Source organism: Anopheles coluzzii, chromosome 2 (genome assembly GCF_943734685.1).
Source record: "Anopheles coluzzii chromosome 2, AcolN3, whole genome shotgun sequence".
NCBI lineage: Eukaryota > Metazoa > Arthropoda > Insecta > Diptera > Culicidae > Anopheles > Anopheles coluzzii.
Window position 1 is genome coordinate 12,306,135 of NC_064670.1, and position 22,463 is coordinate 12,328,597.

At 47.1% G+C, this 22,463-nt stretch overlaps 1 protein-coding gene across 15 annotated transcripts in view; it reads left to right on the forward strand.

Moving 5' to 3' along the window:
• LOC120953582 (uncharacterized protein CG43867) overlaps positions 1 to 22,463 on the forward strand; it is a 178,561-nt gene that overhangs the window by 147,233 nt on the left and 8,865 nt on the right. For 9 of the 15 annotated variants that reach the window (XM_049607518.1, XM_040373655.2, XM_040373660.2 and 6 more), the window contains 3 exons: positions 19,583 to 20,794; positions 20,863 to 21,115; positions 21,822 to 22,411. In XM_049607518.1, coding sequence (XP_049463475.1) covers positions 19,583 to 20,794; positions 20,863 to 21,115; positions 21,822 to 22,411 — 2,055 coding nt within the window. Of the gene's footprint in view, positions 1 to 7,665; positions 7,937 to 10,187; positions 10,649 to 19,582; positions 20,795 to 20,862; positions 21,116 to 21,821; positions 22,412 to 22,463 lie in introns of those variants that run through there. The other 6 variants (XM_040373657.2, XM_040373666.2, XM_040373668.2 and 3 more) reach the window with 3 other exon arrangements.

Consider the following 22,463-nt stretch of genomic DNA (forward strand, 5'->3'; position numbering starts at 1 on the left):
CTCCTTCTTCGCGTTGGTTATTCCCCATTCGAATTCAAAATTGCACATACACACCAAAGGTTCGATTGCGAAAATTCCCCTCACTCCATTGATCCTCCCTATTGCAACATCATTGCATTGGCACAGGTTTTGTGCGAGATGAATCGTCGGAAAAACCCACCCGTTTTTCGTGCCCAGCCACACGCCACGCCGGTGTAAAGAACGCCACGCCGATGTCTGACCATGAGGGTGACAGCGCTTCCTCTCCTTCGGTGTGTTTCAGAACTGGATCAAATTATTGTTTCGACTTCGCTCCCGCCGGTGTGTGTATATAGACACACTCCCACCACCCACCGTTGATGAGCATCGCGTGTGGGTGGTGTACTTAAGCCCCCTCTTGGGAGACGCCAAACGAACTGTTGCCTGGTCTGGCTGGTCGATCACAGTCCACACACACTCACACACAGTGCCAGTGCGGGTAAAATGGAATGAAAACACACCACTTTCACCACGCCATCGTGTCACACTTCCGGCGGCTCCCCCTCTGGTTTTTGGCTCAATGATTTTATTTATAAATCTCCCAGACGCTTGATTTTCCGCAGACGTTCGTTGCGGCGAGGAGTTCGTCTTCTTCTAGCTCATTTCTTCTCCCATACGCGCGTGTGTGTGTGTGTGTGTGTTGGCTAAGCTGTTTTTGTTTCACTTCAAATTGGTGGCGTGATTTTGAAGTGGAGGCCTTTACCACTTACCCCTGCTTGAACTGCAGCAGTCTCTTGACTGCCCCTGGCTGGCTGGCCGGCCTGGGGCTGTGTATGGTTGAGTTGTTCCTGACGTCTTTTGCTGAAGTCGTCACATCCCCAAAGATTTCTAGTCTGGAAATTCGTCACATCCCTCGCACCCAATTTGTTGTGCTGCTGCTGCCCGTTTCGAAAGAACATTACCGTATTACGGCGGCACCGGCACGAATGCACGCTCCGTGTAGCTCCGTTTGTTTTTATTGCCCTCTTTCTCTCTCTGTTCCCACCCTTGTGCAGACGATGGTTTTGCTGCGATGATTAACTACCGCCCGAAGGGTATGTGGGTCTTTCCCTTTGCTTTTATTTGGGGAGGGGATGGGGGGAAAGGACACACGGAGGGCCATTGCATATCAGTTGGTAAAGTCAACAACAATAACACTCCCGGGCGCAGTGAGTGCGAACGCGCACGAAGTGTATAAAACTAGTTTGAATGACATATTTTACAAAAACAGTGAAACACACACATTCCCTTGGGTTTCTATATTGATTGTGTGTTTTTCCCCAAGCATTTTTTTTTTATAATGTTGGACAGTCGGTGGAGAAACCCTCCGAAGCAGTAGTATAGTCATTTACAGGGTTTTTCAGGAGCTCTCATAGCTGTGGGACACTTTATTGACTCTTTCTTACGTGAAATGAACTTAATGTAATTGGAATTGGACTCTATAGCACGCTTGTTGAACAAATCTGATAGGAATTTCCAAGTAGCCTGTCTAAAAAGGGGGCGTAGTGTCCAATTTCTATCATATGAAGTTCACTTCCCATAGGAAAGAATCAAGGAAGTGCCCCACAACTATGAGAACCCCTGGAAAACCCTGTATGTGCCCTCGCCAACTGACGATGATGGTGATGCAACGTGAAATGTGAATAATGTTTTTTTATTCACCAGCAAATTAGCGCAGCAAAAATAAAACTGAAACCTAATACCGGGGCGAGACAAGAGCGAGACTGTGTATTGAGTACACTGAATTTACGATTTGGCGACCCTGTCTGGCAGCGAACGGCGGAGTTGTAAGCGATACGATTTTTAACGCGGCGGTCCCTGAATAATAAAAGTTGACAAATTAACAAGATGACAGTGTGTGTTTATGGTTAATTTGGGACAGATTTTCATGCCGATTAGCGTGTAGTCAACTGCAGAGCACACACCGTCGTTAGTGGGATTGGCGTTTTTATACCACATTAATAAACTGCATTAAATTCGTGTGCAAATAAAGCGATTACTCATGAAAATGGTTTTGCGATTTATCCGGCAATATTGCATACCTTTGGGCGTTTTCAAAAAGTGTTGGCATTTTTGCTGTAAATCGTGTGCCCTAAAAATGGTTTGCAATGGTGCACGGCAAATTGCATACCTTCTGGGCGTTTTCAAAGAGTGGGCGCATTTTTCGGCGTTATTCGTGTTCTCCGCGTCCAATCGTACTTTCCTCACAAAATCAATACTTATTTCGCAAAAAGCAAAACAATTACAGCTCCACACAACTACCCTTCTCCCCCACTCTTTTCGGTGGCTTCCCACCAACGTCGAGGGGAAATTATTTCAAAGGTAGCCACACAGCTTCTCCAAAGAGCTAAAAAAAAACACTCCAATCAGCACACTGTCCCGCAAAGAAACGTCACAAATTGCGCCCCAAATGGACAGTAGTGTGATTGTCCTTGACAGGACGGGCTGGTGTCCGGCAGACCCCAGAAGCTTGCTATCTCAATCCCATTTGTGCACCAGGCTGCACACCACCGTGGTGGTGATGGGCAGAGCGGTCAGACTCCCAGACTCGCAGCCACACAATCGACACTCGTTCCCACCACAACCTGAGCAGCGAGAGAAATACACTCTAAACGAAATATATAAAATCCGTCCTGCCATTTCCGCACGATTTACTTTAATTGAATCGTTCTTTACCGCCGCGACCAGGCGACTATTACCGGGTGGGGGAACAGTCCGCGCTCACTGGGGGATGATGACGCGCTGGCGGACGGTATCTTATCGCTGGCATCTTCTAAAAATAGGGAGTTTGCCGGGCGTTTTCCCAGCGACGCGTTTTGCACTTCACCTTGGCAAAGTTGGCAAGTTAAAATGTGTTTTTTCCTTTTAGTGCTTCAATTTCATGCGAAAACGAAGCAGAATAGCATGGCCCATCGCTGGATGATCGTCCAGTTGGAAAGAAACATTTCCTGTATCCTATTTATACGCGATAACATCCAACGGTTTTCCAACGGTGTGCAGCCCTGCGTACAATGGGTCCGGCGGTGCAATGCATCTTCGTTCGTTCGTTCGTTCGCACAAAGGGGAATACTGTTTTTTTTCTTTTGCACGGTGTTTCCCTTCCCGTAAAGCACTCACCGAGCAGTAAAGCGAAAACTGCAGTAATCCACCTTTAAGTTATCTTTGTACGCGTCCATTCCCGTTCTGCTCCTACTCATGGGTTTGCTTCAGCCAGCAGCGTTTATGCTTTGTCCCGCTGCAGTCTTGGCAGCCGTGCACTGCATCGAGACCGATCCGTCCATCGGGTCTTTTTGCTTCCAGTTCCGGGTTTGATCCTATCCCATTAAAATGATGGCTAGCAACAGCAACTTTTGCAATGCTTTTCGCCTTCCGCCCAGCCCTTGCGATCCTCTTGGGAAGCGGGATAACGTTTTGTAGCGTACGCGTGTGATAGTGATGTGCTGGAAGGAAGAAATAAAACACCAGAAATATAGATATGAGAGAGAGAAGAAAAAAACAAACACATAAAAACACATAAAGTAATATCCCGTTAGTCGGTTCCGTAACGTTAGCACGGTTGGAGGTTTCGTTGCCGTACTTCCGTCGGAGTTTGGACTGTCTGGGGGTAAGACAGGGGCTAAAAAGAGCGAGAAGCGGTTGCTTGGTTTTGACACGTAAAAAACTTCACATTGAAGCATTGTTTCGCTATCCTCGCCAAACGACTGGACGTTTTAACGATAACGCGATGTGTTCCAACTGAAAAAGCGCCCAATCATGCTCCTGCTACTATCCCACCGCTATTGCTATGCTTCAAATCAAGCAGCACTTCCCTCATGCACACACACACACGATTAGGGAGTCATTACATTACGAACAAACCAAAGCACACCACTATAATATGCTGTCATACTTGTCATTCCCAAAGGACGAAAACACCACTCAGCAGAGAAGGGCCATTGACTGATAAAAGCAAGCAAGTTCCGGAACTTCCGACCGGGATGATTTGACTGCTGCCTCCATTGGCCCACAGTTTTATGAGTCCATGTCCTCGAAGGGTGGAGATTTTACCCCCCAAAACTGGTGTGGCCGTTCTAGTTAGGGATCACCAGCATGGAACTGGAGATATATATCGTATATTCCTCCGGCAAGGATGTAAAACCTTCTAAGAGGCTTATCTTTTCGGCTTACTTACTTTTATTCTGTGTGTGTGTGTGTGTCTTTCTATGAAGTGGATTTTATTCCATTTTGTCCTTTTTGTCCCCTCGTGCGACTATCGTTTCAGCGTGTATTGGATTTAGGAGTAAAGGTTCAAACCCGTTCCTTGTGCTTTGGTTCGTACGTACGAGGCTACGGGTCCCTTAGTATTAGAATCCTTTTCCAAGCAAAAAAAGAGGGAAAACATCTTAAACCTCAACACCAGAATACAGACACACACACAAGAAGCGGCGCTTCCCGTACTTCAATTATGCAGCATCGCCACAAACAATACCTGCCATCGCTATTAGCGCTGCTATTTGTTGGAGGCCCCGTAATTAGTGACACATAAATTATTCTCACATGCAATGCGCCCATGGTTCGTCGCACCCGGTTCCGCCGTTTTGTTCGCCGAAATGTGTACTGCAGAAGCGATGAGGAAGTGTTGTTTCGTGCTTTTGCTTTAGCCTTGCTCGTAACGCAAATAGTAGCGAACAGAATAGGCTCTAGCCCTCGGGGAGACAAACCTTATGGGAGGGATGTGTTGTGTAATGTTAAATTTTGCTGCACACTTTGGTGCCCATTAGTGCGGTTAGTGCGGTGGGCTCTCTTCAGTATCCCGATAGGATAATATTTGGAACCCTTTTCTATATGCAGTTTACCTTTATAGGGACATCTAGGTTAGTTTTGTGAGATTTTCTAAACGATAGAATGAATTACTTTATTTTTTACAATATAATTCTCTCAAAAATGAAAACTGTTATGCAACTTATTTTCTAATCAGTGCTATATTATCAGCTTTATTTATTGCGGTAAAACCACAACCACAACCCCCTGAAGCTAATAAGCCTCCTATAAGACATGACGGCGGGGCCAAACGGAATACAAATGTATTTTTCGTATGCAAATTTCAAATTTGAATTTTACAAAATGCGGATCAAGCTCCAAAAAGCTATACCCACCAGTAGCTGGGCCAGTTAGTGGAATTCAATTTGTAAGCTATAGTTTTAGTAGCAGCAATTTCATAAGCGAGACTGTGTTTTGCTGCGTAGTCGCCAGTCTGCTTGTTTCGTTTCCTTTATATTTCTATTTTAATAATATTGTTTTCATATTTCTCCTGTCGCAACGCGCACCGACTATTCAAATGTGGCGCGTGCATACGTTTCCAGTCGTTCATAAACTTTAATTTATTGCCAGTGGAATTATTAGCAAACGTGCAGCATGCTGGGAACGTGTGTTCCCGTTCTTTTGCAAAGGCACTTCATCAGTGCGCGCGTCGTTCTTCGTGGTTCCTCTGTTTCTCCTGCGCGTACCAAGATACAAACGACATTTTTAAACTTGCTTTTTTCGCTTCAAAAACACAAAAAGACATCTCAACAGTAGTAGTAGTGGTGGTTGTGCTGGTAACCAACCAAGTACCTAGAGCACTGCATCCACTACACCCAGCCAATGCAACGTGTACTAGAAAGCACCCAACACCCTACGCCAGCACATCGCCCTGCTGCCTCTGTTGCTCTGCTGCTGCGATTGAGTCGAGACGAGGAAGGAGATTTGATTATGACAAACAGCTCTAGAGCTTTTCTTCGCCTCATGCCGCCGGCCATGTATTCCCTTGACAGAATGCCGTTTCGTTTATGGGTCGTTTTCGTCGTTTGCATCTTGTGCTGGAGAGGTTATAGTTTTGCATGCTGCAACTGTGCAATTGGGGGCATCGAAGGGGGGGGGGGGATTTGACTGCAACGATGACATAAAAGCGAATCATGCAGTCCAAAATTGCACCGAAGGGATTTGATATCCTTGCGGAGCAGCGATGGAACGCCAAGCACGTGATTCAAAGTTCGGGCACAAGCGGGTTCGCGTTCGCTGCACCAGTTTTGGAAGGATATGCCAACGGCCCAAGCAGTACACAGTATTGAATTCCAATAGGTTTTTTTTTACCGGGTAGTAATTTAGAAACCGTCCGACACCGTCGATCGCTAATTGGATTGGGCAACGGAGCAATACAGCAAACCCCGATAGTTTACTTTCACACCTTTCAAGCCTTTACTAACACGAACCTCTTTGTTCTTTTCGTTTCAGGTAAGAAACATCGATTGGCGATGGTGAGAATGAATAAATATATATTTTAAATGGAAAAATGATTCACTGAAATAGATTGTTGGTTTATTGGAACCATAATTATAGAGCTGCTGGCTTCCCAAAGCATAATTATCCTGCACTAATTGCACACTATCATATTCCTGTTACTGAGGGTTATAAATGGCCCGTACTCTGCAGGCCATTCGATCGGGATTTCCTGATTTATGTTGGTAAAAAGGCAACAGTATTTTGTGGTTGGAAATGGTGCTTTGCCTCCCTTTACCTCGAACGTAATTAATTTAAACATGTTTACTGACAACCTACGTTCAGCTTTGCCACTAAGGCTCTCCTAAGGGTAATAAAAATGAGAAACATAATCTTTCATTACTTTCATTACAACCAACATCTATCCTTTACAAACTTTAATTGACTCATTTTCATAAACATTCACCGCCCAAAAAAGCCTATATTTCTCAAAGCGTCCGGCAAAAGATTTTCAATTTAACGGGAACCACTTCCCCAAACATACCCGCTTCCCGTAAAAACCCCAGCCCACACCCACAGCATGCATGCACACGCACGTAACGCACGAAATCGTAATCCATTTCGGATTAGCTGCTGCCACTTCACTTGACAACTGCGGCTTAACCACCACCGACTTTTGGGCCATCAAAAGGGCAAAACATGGTGAACAAAGCATCCCCCGAAACATACACACATTCTTCTCCGGCTCATTGGCCGGCACCACGGTCCCTCGTGGGTGGGTGTGTGTGGGGTTAAGTAGCAGCGGCCGTTATTAATGCATTTCGTTCATAATAATGGGCATCTCTGTTTCCTCACTTTCGGGTAACAATCGGAGCAATGGAGCCGCGCAGTGGTCGAGTGGTCGGTCGGAATTGTGAAATGCTGTTTTAGAACGTTCTTATTATTCGACCATTTGGCGCTCGAACGTACACAACCGTCGAGCAAATGGTGCAATCAAACATTTGGAATAAACACGCAGAACAGTTTATGTTCCGCAATGCTCCAAGTGAAATTAATGAATAAATTTTAGTCGCTCAAAACATAAACAAATATTTAAACATGATTTTACTATATTTTTACCAAACTTTTCACTAAATATGATTCATTATAAAGTTCCTTTAAAAAAACCCCAACTTATTCTCCATACTTACGACTTTTGCATACAACTGCTCTCTCGCTTTCGCCTCACGGCTTGCCAGTTTTCCTTCTCTCACTCTCCCGGTTGCCAGCGTTGCTCAGAGAGGACACGCAATCGCGGTTGCTAGATGCTTAGAGTCGTACGGCGTGAGCATGGCATACTTTGCTTGCCTGCGAGCGAGCGACCGAGGGCGACAGCATAACTTCTCTTATGCTGTGTGACAAAATCATTTCTCTCGTACCGTTCAGCCCGTGCGGATGTGCGTCGACGGCACCCGGTTTACGTTCGTGAATGGAGTGTTGTGAATGCTTTTGTGATTTTGCCCTACAAAAGTGTGACTAGCCGCACACCGATCTTAAAAATCCGAAAAGTGTTGATTTCAAATTAAATTGTGCGATTGTCGTGCGGAGAAATGCATTCTCTCGTGTGCAGAAGTCGTTGCGGCGATGCGGTGTGGCTTGAGATAGTGGCAAGCAGTTGGTGAAGCATACTTAACGGAAGTGTACTTCCACGTGAGATCATGTGGTCAGTGAAAATGTTACAAAACCATGTTTAAATAAGCGTATGCTTTTCCCTGCCATAAAACTCCAACACCGAACAAAGAAAGCAGTTCTCTATTAGATAGAGCGTTTATGGCTTTGGTTCTCTATATCGTTAGTGCTAGGCTAGCGACACGTTTTTTCGCCCTTCGTCAAACCGCTCCCCTCACCAGCACCGAATTGTGCTTCGATTGCTAATGAACGAAAAGCGGTCCCCGGCTCCGGAACACGCCTCGAAACCTCGGAAACGAACGAACGAATCCGAAATTAATTGATCTCCGTCTGCTTCCGCGCTGTTTCGAATCTTGAATCTAACCATCGTACATGTGTATGTGTGTGTGTGTGTGTGTGTGTAATCGTGTGAATCATTTCCTTCGATCGTGCGTGCGTGCGTGCGTGCGTTCGTTTCTTTTCAGTTGGTTGCGTACGTGAGTCCGTGCTGATTCGAAACAATTCTGCCGTGCGTGCTTAACACCCGAATTGTGGAAAAACGGAACCGGACGAAGAAGGAAAAAAACCCAAAAATCAAAACGAAAAATATTACACTTTGATAGTTCTTTGTGTGTGTGTGGTTGTGTGCTGCACACAGTTGGGCCCGATTTACTCATAGATTTATGCTGATTTCGATCATTGTTTCTTAGTTTCGGGCGATTAATTTTAATTCCGCCACAATCGCACGCGCTGCGGTAAGGTCGCAAAAACTCCCAGTGCCTCGTTCGCTTCAACCACCCTTTGGCACGTAATACTCTCGTTGCCGTTGTCGTCAATTATGTTTCTTTGGCAAGTTTTTGTTTTTTTTTTTGCTTTCTGTGCGTTTCATAATTTGTGAAAAGCGAACAATCACGCAACCTTTTGTTTTGTCCACTTGTTTGCCGTCCCAACGAAGACGCATGGAGCGGGTTTTGCCAAAATAAAATAATAAATTTGCTGTGGTTTTTTTTTTTTTTTTTTTTGTTTTTTTTTGCGCACCGTCAGCTACAATCCAAAAAGTTGTTTGAATGATCGTAAAATTAACAGCCTAGCAATGCATGATTTTTAAGGCAAATAATAGCATTAAAATAAGAACTAAAACCAACAAAGAACATTGCGACCGAATGCAACGCACGAAAAATCCATCCACGCCATCCTTTTTTTTCTTTACTTGCGTACGGTTCTTTGTCACTTGCGCAAAACCCAACACCGCCGGCACCACCACCACTGTGCGTCGCCGTACGCACGAGCATAATTCTTGCGTTCCGTTCCGTAGGCGCAAAAAGGAACACCTTCCTCTCTCTCTCTCTCTCCCTCTCTCTCGGGTGCGTAACCGCACGCGCTGTGAAGAAAGTGCGAAAGAGCGAGAATGCGAAGGAAGCTGAAAATATGCATCAAAACCATAACTGACGGGCGCGACATTATGATGCCGTATGTCGGGTGTTCTCGACACCCTTACCCGAGGGGATCCGGTCCAGTGTCTCACCCTCCATGGTAAACGGAAGAGTGTTGTTTGAAGCAACAACAAAAAAACAAGAAGAAGGGACCGCTCGATGACGATGAACCAGCTGACGCGCGCGCGACGCTACCACACTTACGCAAAACGCGGTCGTGTGTGGGTTTAGTTTAGCTTCGTTTTAGCAAAAGATTATTTTCCTATAAATTATACCTCCAATAAAGCAATGCAGAAACACACACACATGCAACATTGCTTGAGCTGCTGCCGGTTTTGCATCAATCCTTTTAAGTGACTATTCGTTCTTTTTTCCCCCTTAACGGTTGTGCGTACCTACAAAAGTTCGTTTCCTCCCCTAGCGCGCACATGTTGCAAAGGGGGTTTGTTTCTCGGTGCATTTAATGCGTGCGGCATGTGCGTTTGTGTGTGCGTTACCCTGGCAACAACGGTAAAGGATGATTGTTTCTATGTGTGTGAGTGTATTGCGATCAAAATTACACGTGTGTTGGTGCGATCAAGCAACTAGATTCTAGTTCGAAACAGAGACGCGAGCAAGCAGACAGAGCGGCGAACCCACTTTATTTTCCAAAATAGAGTTTTTCTTTGCTTTGCGTCGACGGAAATAGAGGGGGAGAAAATCTTTTCCCTTCTTATCGTCAAATGTTTGCACAGTTTTACTTGCACGTAAATTGATGTTGTGCGTTTGTCTGTGGGCAGTAAAAAGATGAAAACTCAGTTTTATGTTTCTATTTGTTACACAAGTTCAGCTAAAAAGAGCATTCAGTGAAGCCCGAAACAAAGCTTGCTGGTTCGTTAATGATAAATGCAAAAATGTGTGTTAATCAGTGTGACATTCAGTGCTTATTTTTAATTAAATTGAATGTGAACAACATAAAATGGTGCTCCTATTTAAGTGAGATTTAAGTGAAAAAGGTCCCCAACTCCCCCTCCAAACAAAAAACACGTGACATCCTTTCCGGTTAGTGGATCCGCATCCGGCTATTTCTAAAGCAGCCAACCAAAGAAAGGCAAAGGACGAAACAGCAACAACAACAACAAAAACAGGATATGCTGGTGGCACCTTAGAAAACTGATATCCCATAGCGAGCCGAGGAAAACAATAAACTCTGAAGTAAAACAGCACACCCAACCCAACCCGATCATCGAACCCGCGCGCGCCATCATCATCTTCACCAGCGTTGCAATAATGGGCCGCCGGCAAGCGGCAACTGGGCCGCGTGATGGCGCTGCACGACAAAATGCTTTTCTTGTGTACGTATATTGATTTGTAACTTACTGCTGCTGCTGCTGTTCCGTGGCACCGTGTACATATATTTCTTCCACCGTTCGCTTAACGAACCCCGACAACGTGTAACGGCGCGGCGCGGCACACGTCAATCAGTGGCAGAGTGAAGTATAAAACAGGCAAACCCAGCCCAGCGCACCCATATTTTGGGGCGGCGTTGCGTTCTTTCGCCATGTGACCAAAAAACCCCCCCACTAGAGAAAGAGTGAAGTAGTCAATGGGTCCACCCAAACCCGTAGAGCTGTAACAAATCGATTCCCTCGCGGGAGGGAAAAAAGGCGTGGACAAGTTGGCTGGAGATTGGCTTCTTTTCAGAAGGGGGGAGCTTTCATAATCTTTCACATTTCAGCTTTTCTGAAGGGTAATTAAGAACAATGCCGCACCACCGAACCGAACCGGCTGGGTGTGGACGTTTATGGCAGCGCTGATTTATGCGCCACTGAAACATCCATTGGGGGGGGGGGGTACTGGGGGTTTTCATCTTTTTACTACCAACTTGCTTCACTGGTAGCAGTATAGAATAAACATTCACTATTCTAATTCGAATTCGAATTGGAATCAATAATAATCAAGCAACTGCAAATGATCGTACACCCCAGATGCATATTTGGTACAATTACCACAGCACAGCAAAGTATATATGTGCAATAAAATCATACGTTTCCCCCTTTATGCCTCAACACACATTCTGCCAAGTACAAACGGCTACGTTCGGCTCTCGTTACTTAAGAACGTAAAGAACGCACACACACACACACATAAAATGTCCATAATTGATTGCGGCCAGAAGACTATTAAACTTCTTTCTGGGCCAACTCAAACCCGGCGTGTGAGAGAAAACAACTTCCTCCCCTACATCTCCATCATGCAAGGAAAAGTAATCATAAATAAACATTCCCATCGATCGTGAAAAAAATCAAATCGGAATCCGTTTTGTCCGCCTGAATAGCAAATTACAATTGTGTTGTTGTGTGTTTGTGTGTTTGCGTTTGCAATCGCAAATCGTCACTCACCTCGTCCCAAGCCTTTATTAACTGCGACGAACACACGATACGCAGCAGCAGCAGCGCACCGATGATTGTGCAGCAGCACGCAACGCACCAGGCCCGTTTCGGTTGCCGCGTCTCTGTTTGCTGATTCGTTTGCAAATCAATAAATAATCAATTTCGCCCTATTCTTGGGTCGCTGGCTGAACACATTTACTACACGAGGCCTAATACGAGAAGAGTGTATGCTTCTTTAATGTTCCCGTTTTCGGAGGCGGTGGGAAGTGTGAAGCAAAGTAATATTCGAATTATAGGCCAGCAAAAGAATGTGCACCAAGTACCGTACTTTTAACGATCCATCGATCGGTCGATCGTTTGTTCGATGCAAATCTGTCTGGGTAATAAAAATAAGTAGCGCGCACGGCTCGAAAAAAAAACTGAAAAGCTGGTATTTTCCCGTACGTTGGAAGAACGTTGAAATGAGCAGCGTGCACACACACCAAAAAATGGCAATTTAAAAACAATCAGCTGCCACCGCTGCTACCAGTCCTGTCCTGTTTCGGGGGAAAGCACATTATTTCCCACACAGAGCCAAACCCCCCCCAGCCCGACAGCCCTTGCATTCCAAACAAAAAACCCATTCCAAACACGGGGCGGCACGTTCCATCGGAGTGAAAATGGAGTGTGTTTTCAGTCGGCCCGAAAAGCGTAAAAGAAGGGAAATTTTCACAATACAGAGCTGCTCGAGGAAACGAGGAAAACCATCCGATTTGTGTACATTTTCAATCTGCTGCTGTGAGAGATTTCAATTACGCCACAGCACAACCCGAAAACGCGCGCTCTCCATCCGGTGTGCGTGCACCCTTGCCGCTGCTTGCTGCACCTGCAGAAGAAGAGAGCGCACCTCGAAGCGAAGGAAATGGAGCAATTTGGGAAAACATATTTTTAGACTCGAATGCATTTTTCCCCTTTTTCCCTCTCAGCTAAACACGGCCAGCACCGTGTAAAACCGGACCCAAAACCCGGGTGGACGACGGTGTGGGTTTCGTCCGGGAAAGTGTGCCATTATTTTGCACAACTGACCTGACAACATGTGTGTAAGCACACTTCTTAGTGTACTTTGCTTCAGTGTCTTGTGTGTTGAGCTGAGCTTTTGTGTTACTTACATACATAAAAAAACACCTCCCCCCCGTGATAGGAATGTAATGGAAATACACATTATTCCACATTGTGATGTCGCCAACCAGTCGGGAGGAGGGCATTAATGCAAAAAAAGAAGAGTAAAGCACAAACTTTGTCCATTATCGGGCCAAAACTACACCATTTTCGCCTCCACCATTAAGTTTTGCATTTCGCGTAGAATTGTTTTCCCCTTTGTCCCTTTGGACAAACCACTGGCGCCACTGGAATGGTACGCTAACGCCTCCCCCTTGCTCTCTATCGTTCGGCGGGCGACGTCTTGGAACCATCAGCAGGCTGTCATCCTGCCTAGGTTTGTGATCACTATAAGGGAGTGGGAGGTCGTTCTCTATAACGCTCGTTTATGGTCGTTTTTTCCTTCTACTGCCCCCAAAGCGTGATCTTTCACTTCTTTTCCCTTTTCGAACTGATTCTGATTTCTTTGTGACGACTGTAAGAAGGGTTGAGAATGGCTCCTAAGCAGAGTGTGTCTCAGCTCGGTACGTCTGTACCAATGGAGAAGAAAAGAAGCAAAAAAAAGGAAAATGAAATTGAACACGACGACGACGACGACTGGTGGTGGTACTAAAACAACGATCAAAGTGCAACGCCAACGGGCCAAGTGTGAAAAAAGCGTGCTGAGAGAGAGAGAGAGAGAGAGAGAGTATGAGTAAGTGAGAAGAAGCAGTTTCCATTTGCGGAAATAGATTGCCAACTTTTCACCGCAGTGGCAAGTGGAAAGCGGGACATCCCCCCTTCCCCCTTCGTAAGAACTAAACTTGTGAAAGATTTAATTGAAATCCGAGCGACAGATTCACGGCGGCTGGGTGTGATGCGTTCTGCAGTCGTTAACCGTGGTGTCGCTTGTCGCGTGCGTCAAGTGCACAAATATAGCAGAGAGGGAGAGGCAGAGAGAGAGGCAGAGAGAGATTCTTAGGAACAAAGGACTACCTTAAATAGCGTCTATATCTTTTCCGCCTTTCACTGTAGTTTTTCTTTTACAGTCAAACAAGCAGCTGCAAATGTGTTTTTAAAAATAATAACCTTTCCATTAAAAGTTTACCCCGTTATTTGAACCTAGAATTTGCCGGATTAACGAACGAAGGTGGGGAATTTCCGTTCCCAGAAATGTTAATTACTTCCAGTGCCTTCACTTCCCTTCACTGCCAGCCCTGTCTTAGCGTGGTCTTGTAACTGAAACTGATGAAGCACGGTAAAGTGCTTCAGGCTCGCCAATCCCTCCACCTTAGAGCCATCGTCTGCAAAGGGGTAGGAATATTCGCCCGTGCAAAAGTTACCAATGAAGCCCTATGCATGATTGAGTGGGAAAAGTTGAAAATTGATCCTGCACAAGCCCCCCTCAACCTCATCTTCAACGGCTCATCATCCGTCGGCCGATGGTTGTCTGCACATTGGAGTGTGCACATGCAAATGTGCAGAGAGTGGATACTTCCCGATGCAAAAAGCTTTACTTCTCCATGTACGAGAAGTTTGTAAATCTGGCAAAGAAGCACACTAACACAATCTATCGTTGTTTGAAACAGATTGCTTGTATGAAAAGAAATGCGAAAGTTGCAACCAACGCTACCTATCAGCGATCTTCCATTTCCAGTTTACAGGGTTTTCCAGGGGTTCTCATAGTTGTGGAACACTTTCTTCACTGTATCTTATTGGGAAGCGAATTTTATATGGTGTCAATTGGACTCTATCGCACACATAACGTGAAAACGGGATTCTAATTGGATATGAGCCATATGAGCTTATCCAAAAAGAGTGCCAATCATATAAAGTTCCCTTACCATAACAAAGAGTGTCAAGCAGGTGTTCCACAACTATGAGTACCCTTCCCCTGAAAACCCCTGTATCGTACAGACTTAAAACTCTTCTCACGATGCCACTTTAATTCACTGCCATATGTGTGCAATGGCGTTGACAATTTTAACTTATCTCGACGCTTCGATGCATATGCCGTGTGCAGTGTGATAAAACTCCTATCCGGTACACGGCGCCTCAATCATGGCAACAGAATTACCCCATAAACCTGAACCTGGATGGATTTGAGCGTACACTCTTTCCACCATCGTGGTAGTAAATGCAGCAGCAATGCAGCCTGTGCATGTTGTGCTGCAGCACATTTCCGACCCGGTTGTGTTTCCGGTTGGATTACTACAGTTCTTCCGCTTCGCGTACCTGGTGCGTTGCATCCTGGGGTATTGTGGAGTAACACCTTCATACGACGCGATCCATACCGCACCAAGCTAGGGAAAATGGATGGTTGTATTTTCGCCTTGCATGGTTTACATTGCCGCAGAGCTGCACAGAAAAGAGGGCGACACACCCATCGGTGGATGGTGGATTTTTGTTGCCTTATGGTGCATCCTTTCTGTTTAGAGCGCGATCCCGTCGCTGTAGGGCGTGCGACGATGTGCTCCTTGCCTCGTGGAAAGGATTTAATCAGTTGCAGTAAGGCAACCACGCCGCCAAGTCGATGTTACTATCCGCTGCCACAAGGAAGCGTGTACAATCGCCGCGTACAGTGAACGCATTTGCAATAAATTATCTAAACCCTGTAGCACTACTAGCACCACCAGTGGACCGAAAGTGGGTATGAAGCTCGTTCGCTTTGCCACCCAGTATGCTGCAGCGTCCCGGGGTGGGTTCAGCTCAGCTCTTTCTCCATAATCTTGAGCCAGTCATTGTCGAACTTCTTGGAACGGTTGGAAAAGTTTAGCTATCTTGCTAGAGGCACACCCAACACGAACCCACCCCTCCGATGGTGGATGCACCACCGATGCAATTATCGTAAATTTTAACTTCAACGCAAAAACAATGTACATGTATACGTATGAGAAGAGGGTGATGGTACCCAAGTGATACAGACTACGCGAGCTTAACAGGTTTTTGGGTGCGGAGAGTTTAAGTTTTCGTAGTTTCAGCTTGGCAACTCTCGGAAGCACTAACGCCGAACAGAAAACAGTATATTACATGTAACAGTGAGCAGCAACATCAACTTTCGGTAAGAAAATGTTCGTGGGGGGAGAGGGGGGTGGGTTGGGGGGCGTCGTGACCCCGGTAGAGAAAGTAACAAATGTGTTCGCCTCAAAACTCATTCATTTTAAGGGGTAGAGCAGCGCGCCCGAAAGGTAGGCACACCGCATCGCACGAGCACACTAGCTTGTGGGACCTCGGTAACAAGGTGGCGCGTTTGTACGCGTTATGGCACGCGATAGCGTGTGCCAATTTTGTGTGCCAAAACTCCCGATACGTCTCCACCCTTGCCCCCTCCCCCCCCCCCCCCTTGCGGTCCCTTCAGTTCCTTCACTCTCAACCTGTTGGCGCTGGTGGTTGAGGGAGTGGTGCCGGTATCACGTAAATCAGGTTGATTAATTCAACAACTCTTTCGTTTATGACGTTCGCCACCTATCTGCTTGTGTAGCAATCCCTCCACCTTAAAATACATCCTTACAATACGTTGACGGTGAGTTGATTACGAGTGGGGGTTTTTTAGGAATTTATGCTCCCATCGTCGTTCCCAGAGTACCACAAGAGTGTACGAATATTTATTAACTCCGATAAAGAGAAGGATCACACAACGTTGGCTCCCTTTTTCTGCCCTCTCCCTTCTATAATCTCTTTGGATCAATTTGCTGGATTGCTATTTGCATAAACAGTGAACTCCACCTTGAACAAACAAAGGATAATAAGCCCCCTTTTCTTTCGTATTTTCCATCCCACCGCGGTGTTGGCCATATATTTCACTGCACAGCGGGTGCTGTAAGGACGGATTTGATCCGAATTGGAATGGAAGATGAACAGACACAGATATACATCCGGTACCGTTCCCCTTTTTGCGTTGCGTGATGGATAGTCTGACTCATCCTCGAACCGATCCTTTGCTGTGCTAGCAAAGACTCCTTCAATAGGAATCAGTACACGTTCGTTTGTTCAACTTCAGCTTAGTACAAAAACCCATTGCATGGGGCAGGTCATTGTGATATCCCGCGCCACAATACGGTATTGTACTAGCGTCTCCCCCTTCATCCGCGTTTGCTCTAGTGTCCACGGGGTCAACAAACCTTTCACCGCCCTAACATTCCGAACTCCCGCATCCCGACTCTGTGTGTGGCTGTGGCAAGCAAACAGCAAAATTCAATCACATCCCTTCCGTGGCATTTCCGTGGGCCAGGGCGAGATATTTCAATCCACACCGACAGACAGCAATGGTGGCGGTTGTTGGTTTCGTGTAACAGTTGACGGACGGACGGTTGGCTTTGGCTAGCAAATTTGCAATATTTCATCCCTGTCGCACTCTTCTCATCTTGCCAACTGAACAAAGGAGGGTGGTTTTCCCTCCGCAAAGAATAACACCACACCATCCATCAAAGAAGTTTTGCATCACCACGATGATGATGGCAGAGGCACAACCGAAACATTAGAATCCTTTTTCCACGTAGCAACAACCACGTGATGGTTTGGGCTGCAGTTTAAAAAAAGCTAAATTCTTGCGCATTGCTGCTCCTTTGCTATGCGCACTTGTTCCTCTATTTCCTAGGAAATGTCACTTTTTGACTGGGATTAAGTTTTCCAACCGGAGTGTATATGTCTGCCTGCTTGCATGTGGTGCCGCAGTAGCAGGGTTCATTTTACGAAACAGAAATATCATTGCCAAACACCATGTCATGAGGTCCACACACACACACCTCGGAAAAGCGTTGACCACATAGCGTAAAAGTTCCCAAACAGGCCAACGGAAACGAACCAACTACCAACGAAAAGAGTAGCAAAGAAAAATGCTGTAACAAATTGCAAATTGTAACGCGTAATGGATATTTCTTGTTTCTGGGTTGGTCGTTCTATGGTTTCCATTTTCCGTGAAATGGGGAACCACTTGCGAAAATCCAACACTATACTATGCCTGTAGAGTGACGAAAGCACGAACTGCAACAGTAGAGTAGTGTTTCGATTTTTCCAAGGATTTTTGTCGAATTTCCGGTTTTCCGAGCCTGCCTAATGCCTGCATTTTGCATTTTACATCCGCAACATCAACACTTTAATTAGTGGTTTCATGTAAAACTCTGTACCGTGTACCACATCACAGATGGAAGTCGCAATCAAGCCGTACTTCCCCGTCTTCGACCACAAACACTTATTGCAACTCATCCAAGCGACCAGCAGCAGTGAGACAGCGCATTCCGTTCGGTTCTGGTCACACACTACAATGTCATCGCCTTGCAGCACCGTGGGGATTGGGATTCCCTCCCTCCCTCTTACAATGGCATGGCCCTGTCCAAAGTTGCGACCCCAAAGGACATTATCCCAATGGGAGGTTTTTGCTGCTGTGCATTGAAATGGAACACTGTCTAGCATATCGGTAGCGGAGATAGTCATGCTTCACTGACATTCTAGTGTACACGCACAAGCCTACCAACGTCAACCGCCACGGTACGATGGTTCATTGTCCTTTCTGGGGGAGCGAAGGTGCGTCGTGGGAGAGCGAAGGTGCTTCAGCTTCCATCAGCCGGCGTCTCAAACGAATAGCATCCCAGGGGAGAAAAATGTATCAATTTGCTGCTTGGTTTTTTCCTATTTATTACAAAACATCTTCAAAGCTGGTGCTTATTTTTCATCTCCCTTTTTCATTGATTAAAGTCTGTTGTTTTATGCTTTGTTTTCTGGCGTATCTCTGGCACCGTCTGCTTTCCATGGCAACGGGGGCCAACCACATTGCGACTGTTTAATATAGAAATTAATTCAACAAGCATGCTTTGACTCTTTACCCATTTCAAACAAACAACACACACGCGCGCCACACTCTTCAACTGAAACCGTTTTGAATGATCGCGCGAATATGAAGTGCGCAAATAAAATACGCCCCAACACACGCACACGCTGAAAACCGGGCGTAACAAACCAACCAGGCAACTGATTTTTGATAATGAAATGTCTTGAAACCACACCACCGATTGTGTCCCGCCGATTTGTCATCATCCCTGTGCAGAGATGGCATGCAGGACGACGACCGAGATGATGGTCGGCACGTGGCGCGGCACGTGACCCTACGGTGAGATCAAATGAAACGAGCGCAAACATGCGAACATTATTTCCTCTGTGTCTGCCCGTGTCGCCAAACTAATTGACGGCCAAAAAGATTTCAACCACAAACTTTTACACTGTTTTTGCCCATCCAGCATCATCTGCACGGAATGTGTGTCTGGGTCTGGGTGTTTTGTGTATTCTTTGTATCTCTAATCCGTTTTTCATCGGCTTCCAATCGTTGTGCTGAGGTATCAACAGCAGTAGCAGCATGAGTTTAGCAATGACTTCTTTTTAGAGCTGTTTGGCCCCGTTCGCAAGATTACATCTTGTTTTATCCCGGCGCTGGTCTTATCCTTTCCGTAGGGTATTTACTTTTTTTAGACGTCTTGCTATCTATCTACACAGCGCCGCGGGAGGACAATGACTGTTTGTTGCTTGCTAGGTTGGAACATGCTCTACGGCTGGGTGTTGGGCAAAAGCAGTGCAAAATTCAATTAAACTCTTGGATGGAAACTAATCTGCCCGGCAGCGTTCCGAGCCGAACTTTAATAATGTCGGTGTGTTGGTGTAAAGATGCTCTCTGTCTTGCTTGCTCGTTGATTTTTAGCTAAATTTTGCTTCCATCGTGGGAATTACTCTATTGAATCTTTTTAAGTTTAGCTAACAACGTTCTCCTTTCCTTCGCTTTCCCCACACCAGGTGCGGGCCATGGAGCAACGACTGTGTGACTGGCCCAAGTCACCGAACTTAACCGGGCCGTCACCCTCACCGAGCAGCAATCCGGCTGCAGCAGCAGCAGCAGCAGGAGCGCAGCAAGCGATCGCGGCAGCAGTGGGCGCGGGACCTCCCGGTACCGAGCAGCCACCGAAGGGTACCGATCCGGTGAAGATCAGTCAGCTCGAGTCGGCCATCGAGGAGCAGAAGCAGCTCCGCTTGCAGGACGCCCGCCAGGTCGGTGCCAAGGCGGCCAAAATCAAGGAGTGGGTCACGAACAAGCTGCGCGAGCTCGAGGAGCAAAACCAGCTGCTGCGCGAGCAGAACATCAAGTGCAACCAGCAGCTCGAGCTGCTGCGCAACCACATTGCGACGCAGAGCACCCGGCACAGTAGCGTCGCGCCGACGCAGCCCGTCCGCACGAGCCTGAGCCTGGACGTGCAGGACGTGAAGCGGCGCAGCGGCCGCCGGCGCAGCGAATCGCTAGACCCGCCCGAACACCGGTCCCTGCACGCCGGCAGCTCCGGTTCCGGCTCGCACCACCATCCGCATCACCATATTCACCACCATCACCATCACCATCGGGGCAACCTTTCGATGGAGCCGCAGGAACTGGCCCGCGACTTGGCGGCGGCGGTCGATGGTTTGAACCTACTGCCGCTTAGCCAGCAGCAGCCGCACCAGCTGGCGGCTGCACCAGCCCAGCCCCAGGCGTCGGGCCACGGGGCGCATCAGCATCACCCGCAGCCGCATCATCAGCATCCGGCACCGCCACCGCCGGGCATGGGCGCCAGCCCCGGCTCGGACGTGGACGCCGTGCACGACTATGCGGAAATCTACACGCCATCGCGCGAGAAAGCCCCGGCCTGGTTGAAGGGGCTGCCGAGCGGTGGCTCGAGCACGACCACGTCCGACTCGGTGGCCGATCTCGGTACGCCAAGGCCGCCGACGCCGCCGCTGCATCGATTCCCCAGCTGGGAGGCGAAGATCTACCAGGTGGCGAACGATGGGCTGGCGGGCGCTGGCAGCAATGGGGCGGCCGGTGCCGGTGGGGAGGAAGGTGAGTCGCAAGATCAGGAGTCCGGTTCGGGCATGACGGCCAGTGTCGGGGGCGGTGGTGGCGGCAATTCCCGCTCCCAGACCGTATCCGGCGGCTACTGTGATATCAGCGTACCGGTGTACGCCACCGTCAAGGGGGTAAGTGGAAACGGGAATGGTCAAAGGATATACAGCAGTATAATGTGACGTTTTTTTCCCCCTTCCAGCGTGCGTCACAAATCCGCTCGATGCCGTTCACCGGCGATTCTAGCGACGACAGCAGCGACGGGGAGGACGGCCACGGTGCGATGCTCACCTGTGCCACCTCGACGCACAACTCGCACAACTCCACCAGCACGGACAACACGGAGACGAGCACGTCCGGCAGTGCCTCTAGTCCCTCGAAGAGCCTCAAAACCTCCTCTAGTCTCAGCCCGGCCAAGCGGTCCGGCTCGGAAAGCCCAAAGAACAAAGGCCGTGGTAAGCAGCGTCACGAATTCGTGGTGTTTTATTTGCTCTGTTTGATTTTGCTGTTGCTTTTTTCTTTTTCTTTTGCCTTTTGTTGTTGTCTGTTTAGCTTTTTTTTGCTTTTTCTTGCTTTTTTGTCTTAATTATTATAAACTTTTCTATTATTTTGATATTTTAAAAGCTGTTTTCTATGTCTTTCGTTGACTTTTATATAAGTATAAGCATTTTATGATGCTATTAAGCATTTTATGCCCTCTTTACTCAGTTTCAACTATCTCTTTTGATAAAAAATAGTTAAGATTCTTGTTACATACTGTTATTTCACTGCTTCATTATTTAGTGCTAGTAAAATTATAATGTTTGATAAGTAGTTGGCAAAATTTGATAATAACTTTTACCATTGTTTGATTAGCTTATGATGAAGCTTATGATATTTTTTTAAGACTTAAATTATGTATACTAAACACAACATACATTACAACATATCTTTTATACAAACTCACACCCATACTTACATAAATATTGATGTTCTTCTTCTTTTTTTTTGCTTTTTTTTATTTTTTCCTTTACTCTTTTCTGTTTTCGTTTTCTTCTGTGTTTGTTTCGTTTTGTGTTGTCTCAAAAACATTCTCACTAACGACACATCACAACACACACCACAACATCATAATACCCACAACACCGGCAACACCGGCGTCACGCGGCTAACTTTTGACAGCTATTTCCGAACTGTCCTTTGAATCAGGCCTCTCGGACGACTACGCCATCCCGCCGGACGCGGTGTCGACGGTCGACACGACCTGCATGGACGCCTCGATGCCGTCGCTGCTGATGCGCACGTCGTACGCCGACTCGCCGAACAAAAAGATGGAAACGCTCGAGAAGGTGGGCCACCTGGCGAAGCTGGGCGGCAAGCTGAAGACCTGGCGCAAGCGCTGGTTCGTGCTGAAGAACGGCACGCTGACGTACTGGAAGAGCCAGCACGACGTGAACCGGAAACCGCAGGGCCAGATTGCGCTGGACGAAGCGTGCCGCATCAATCGGGCGGACGGTGCGTCCACGTTCGAGATTGACACGGGCAAGAAGGTGTACTACCTGACGGCCGACTCGAACGCCACGATGGACGACTGGATACGGGTGCTGCAGAATGTGCAGCGAAGGAACGCCACCAAGCTGCTGCTGAGCCGGGACGACCAGAAACCGACGGTGCAGGGCTGGGTGACGAAGGTGAAGAATGGGCACGCGAAGAAGTGCTGGTGTGTGCTGCTGGGGAAGATGTTCCTGTACTTTAAGGCACCAGGGGAGACGGTAAGATCGTGGTGGTGGATGAGTCGGTGTGTGGAGTGGAGAATTTATAAAC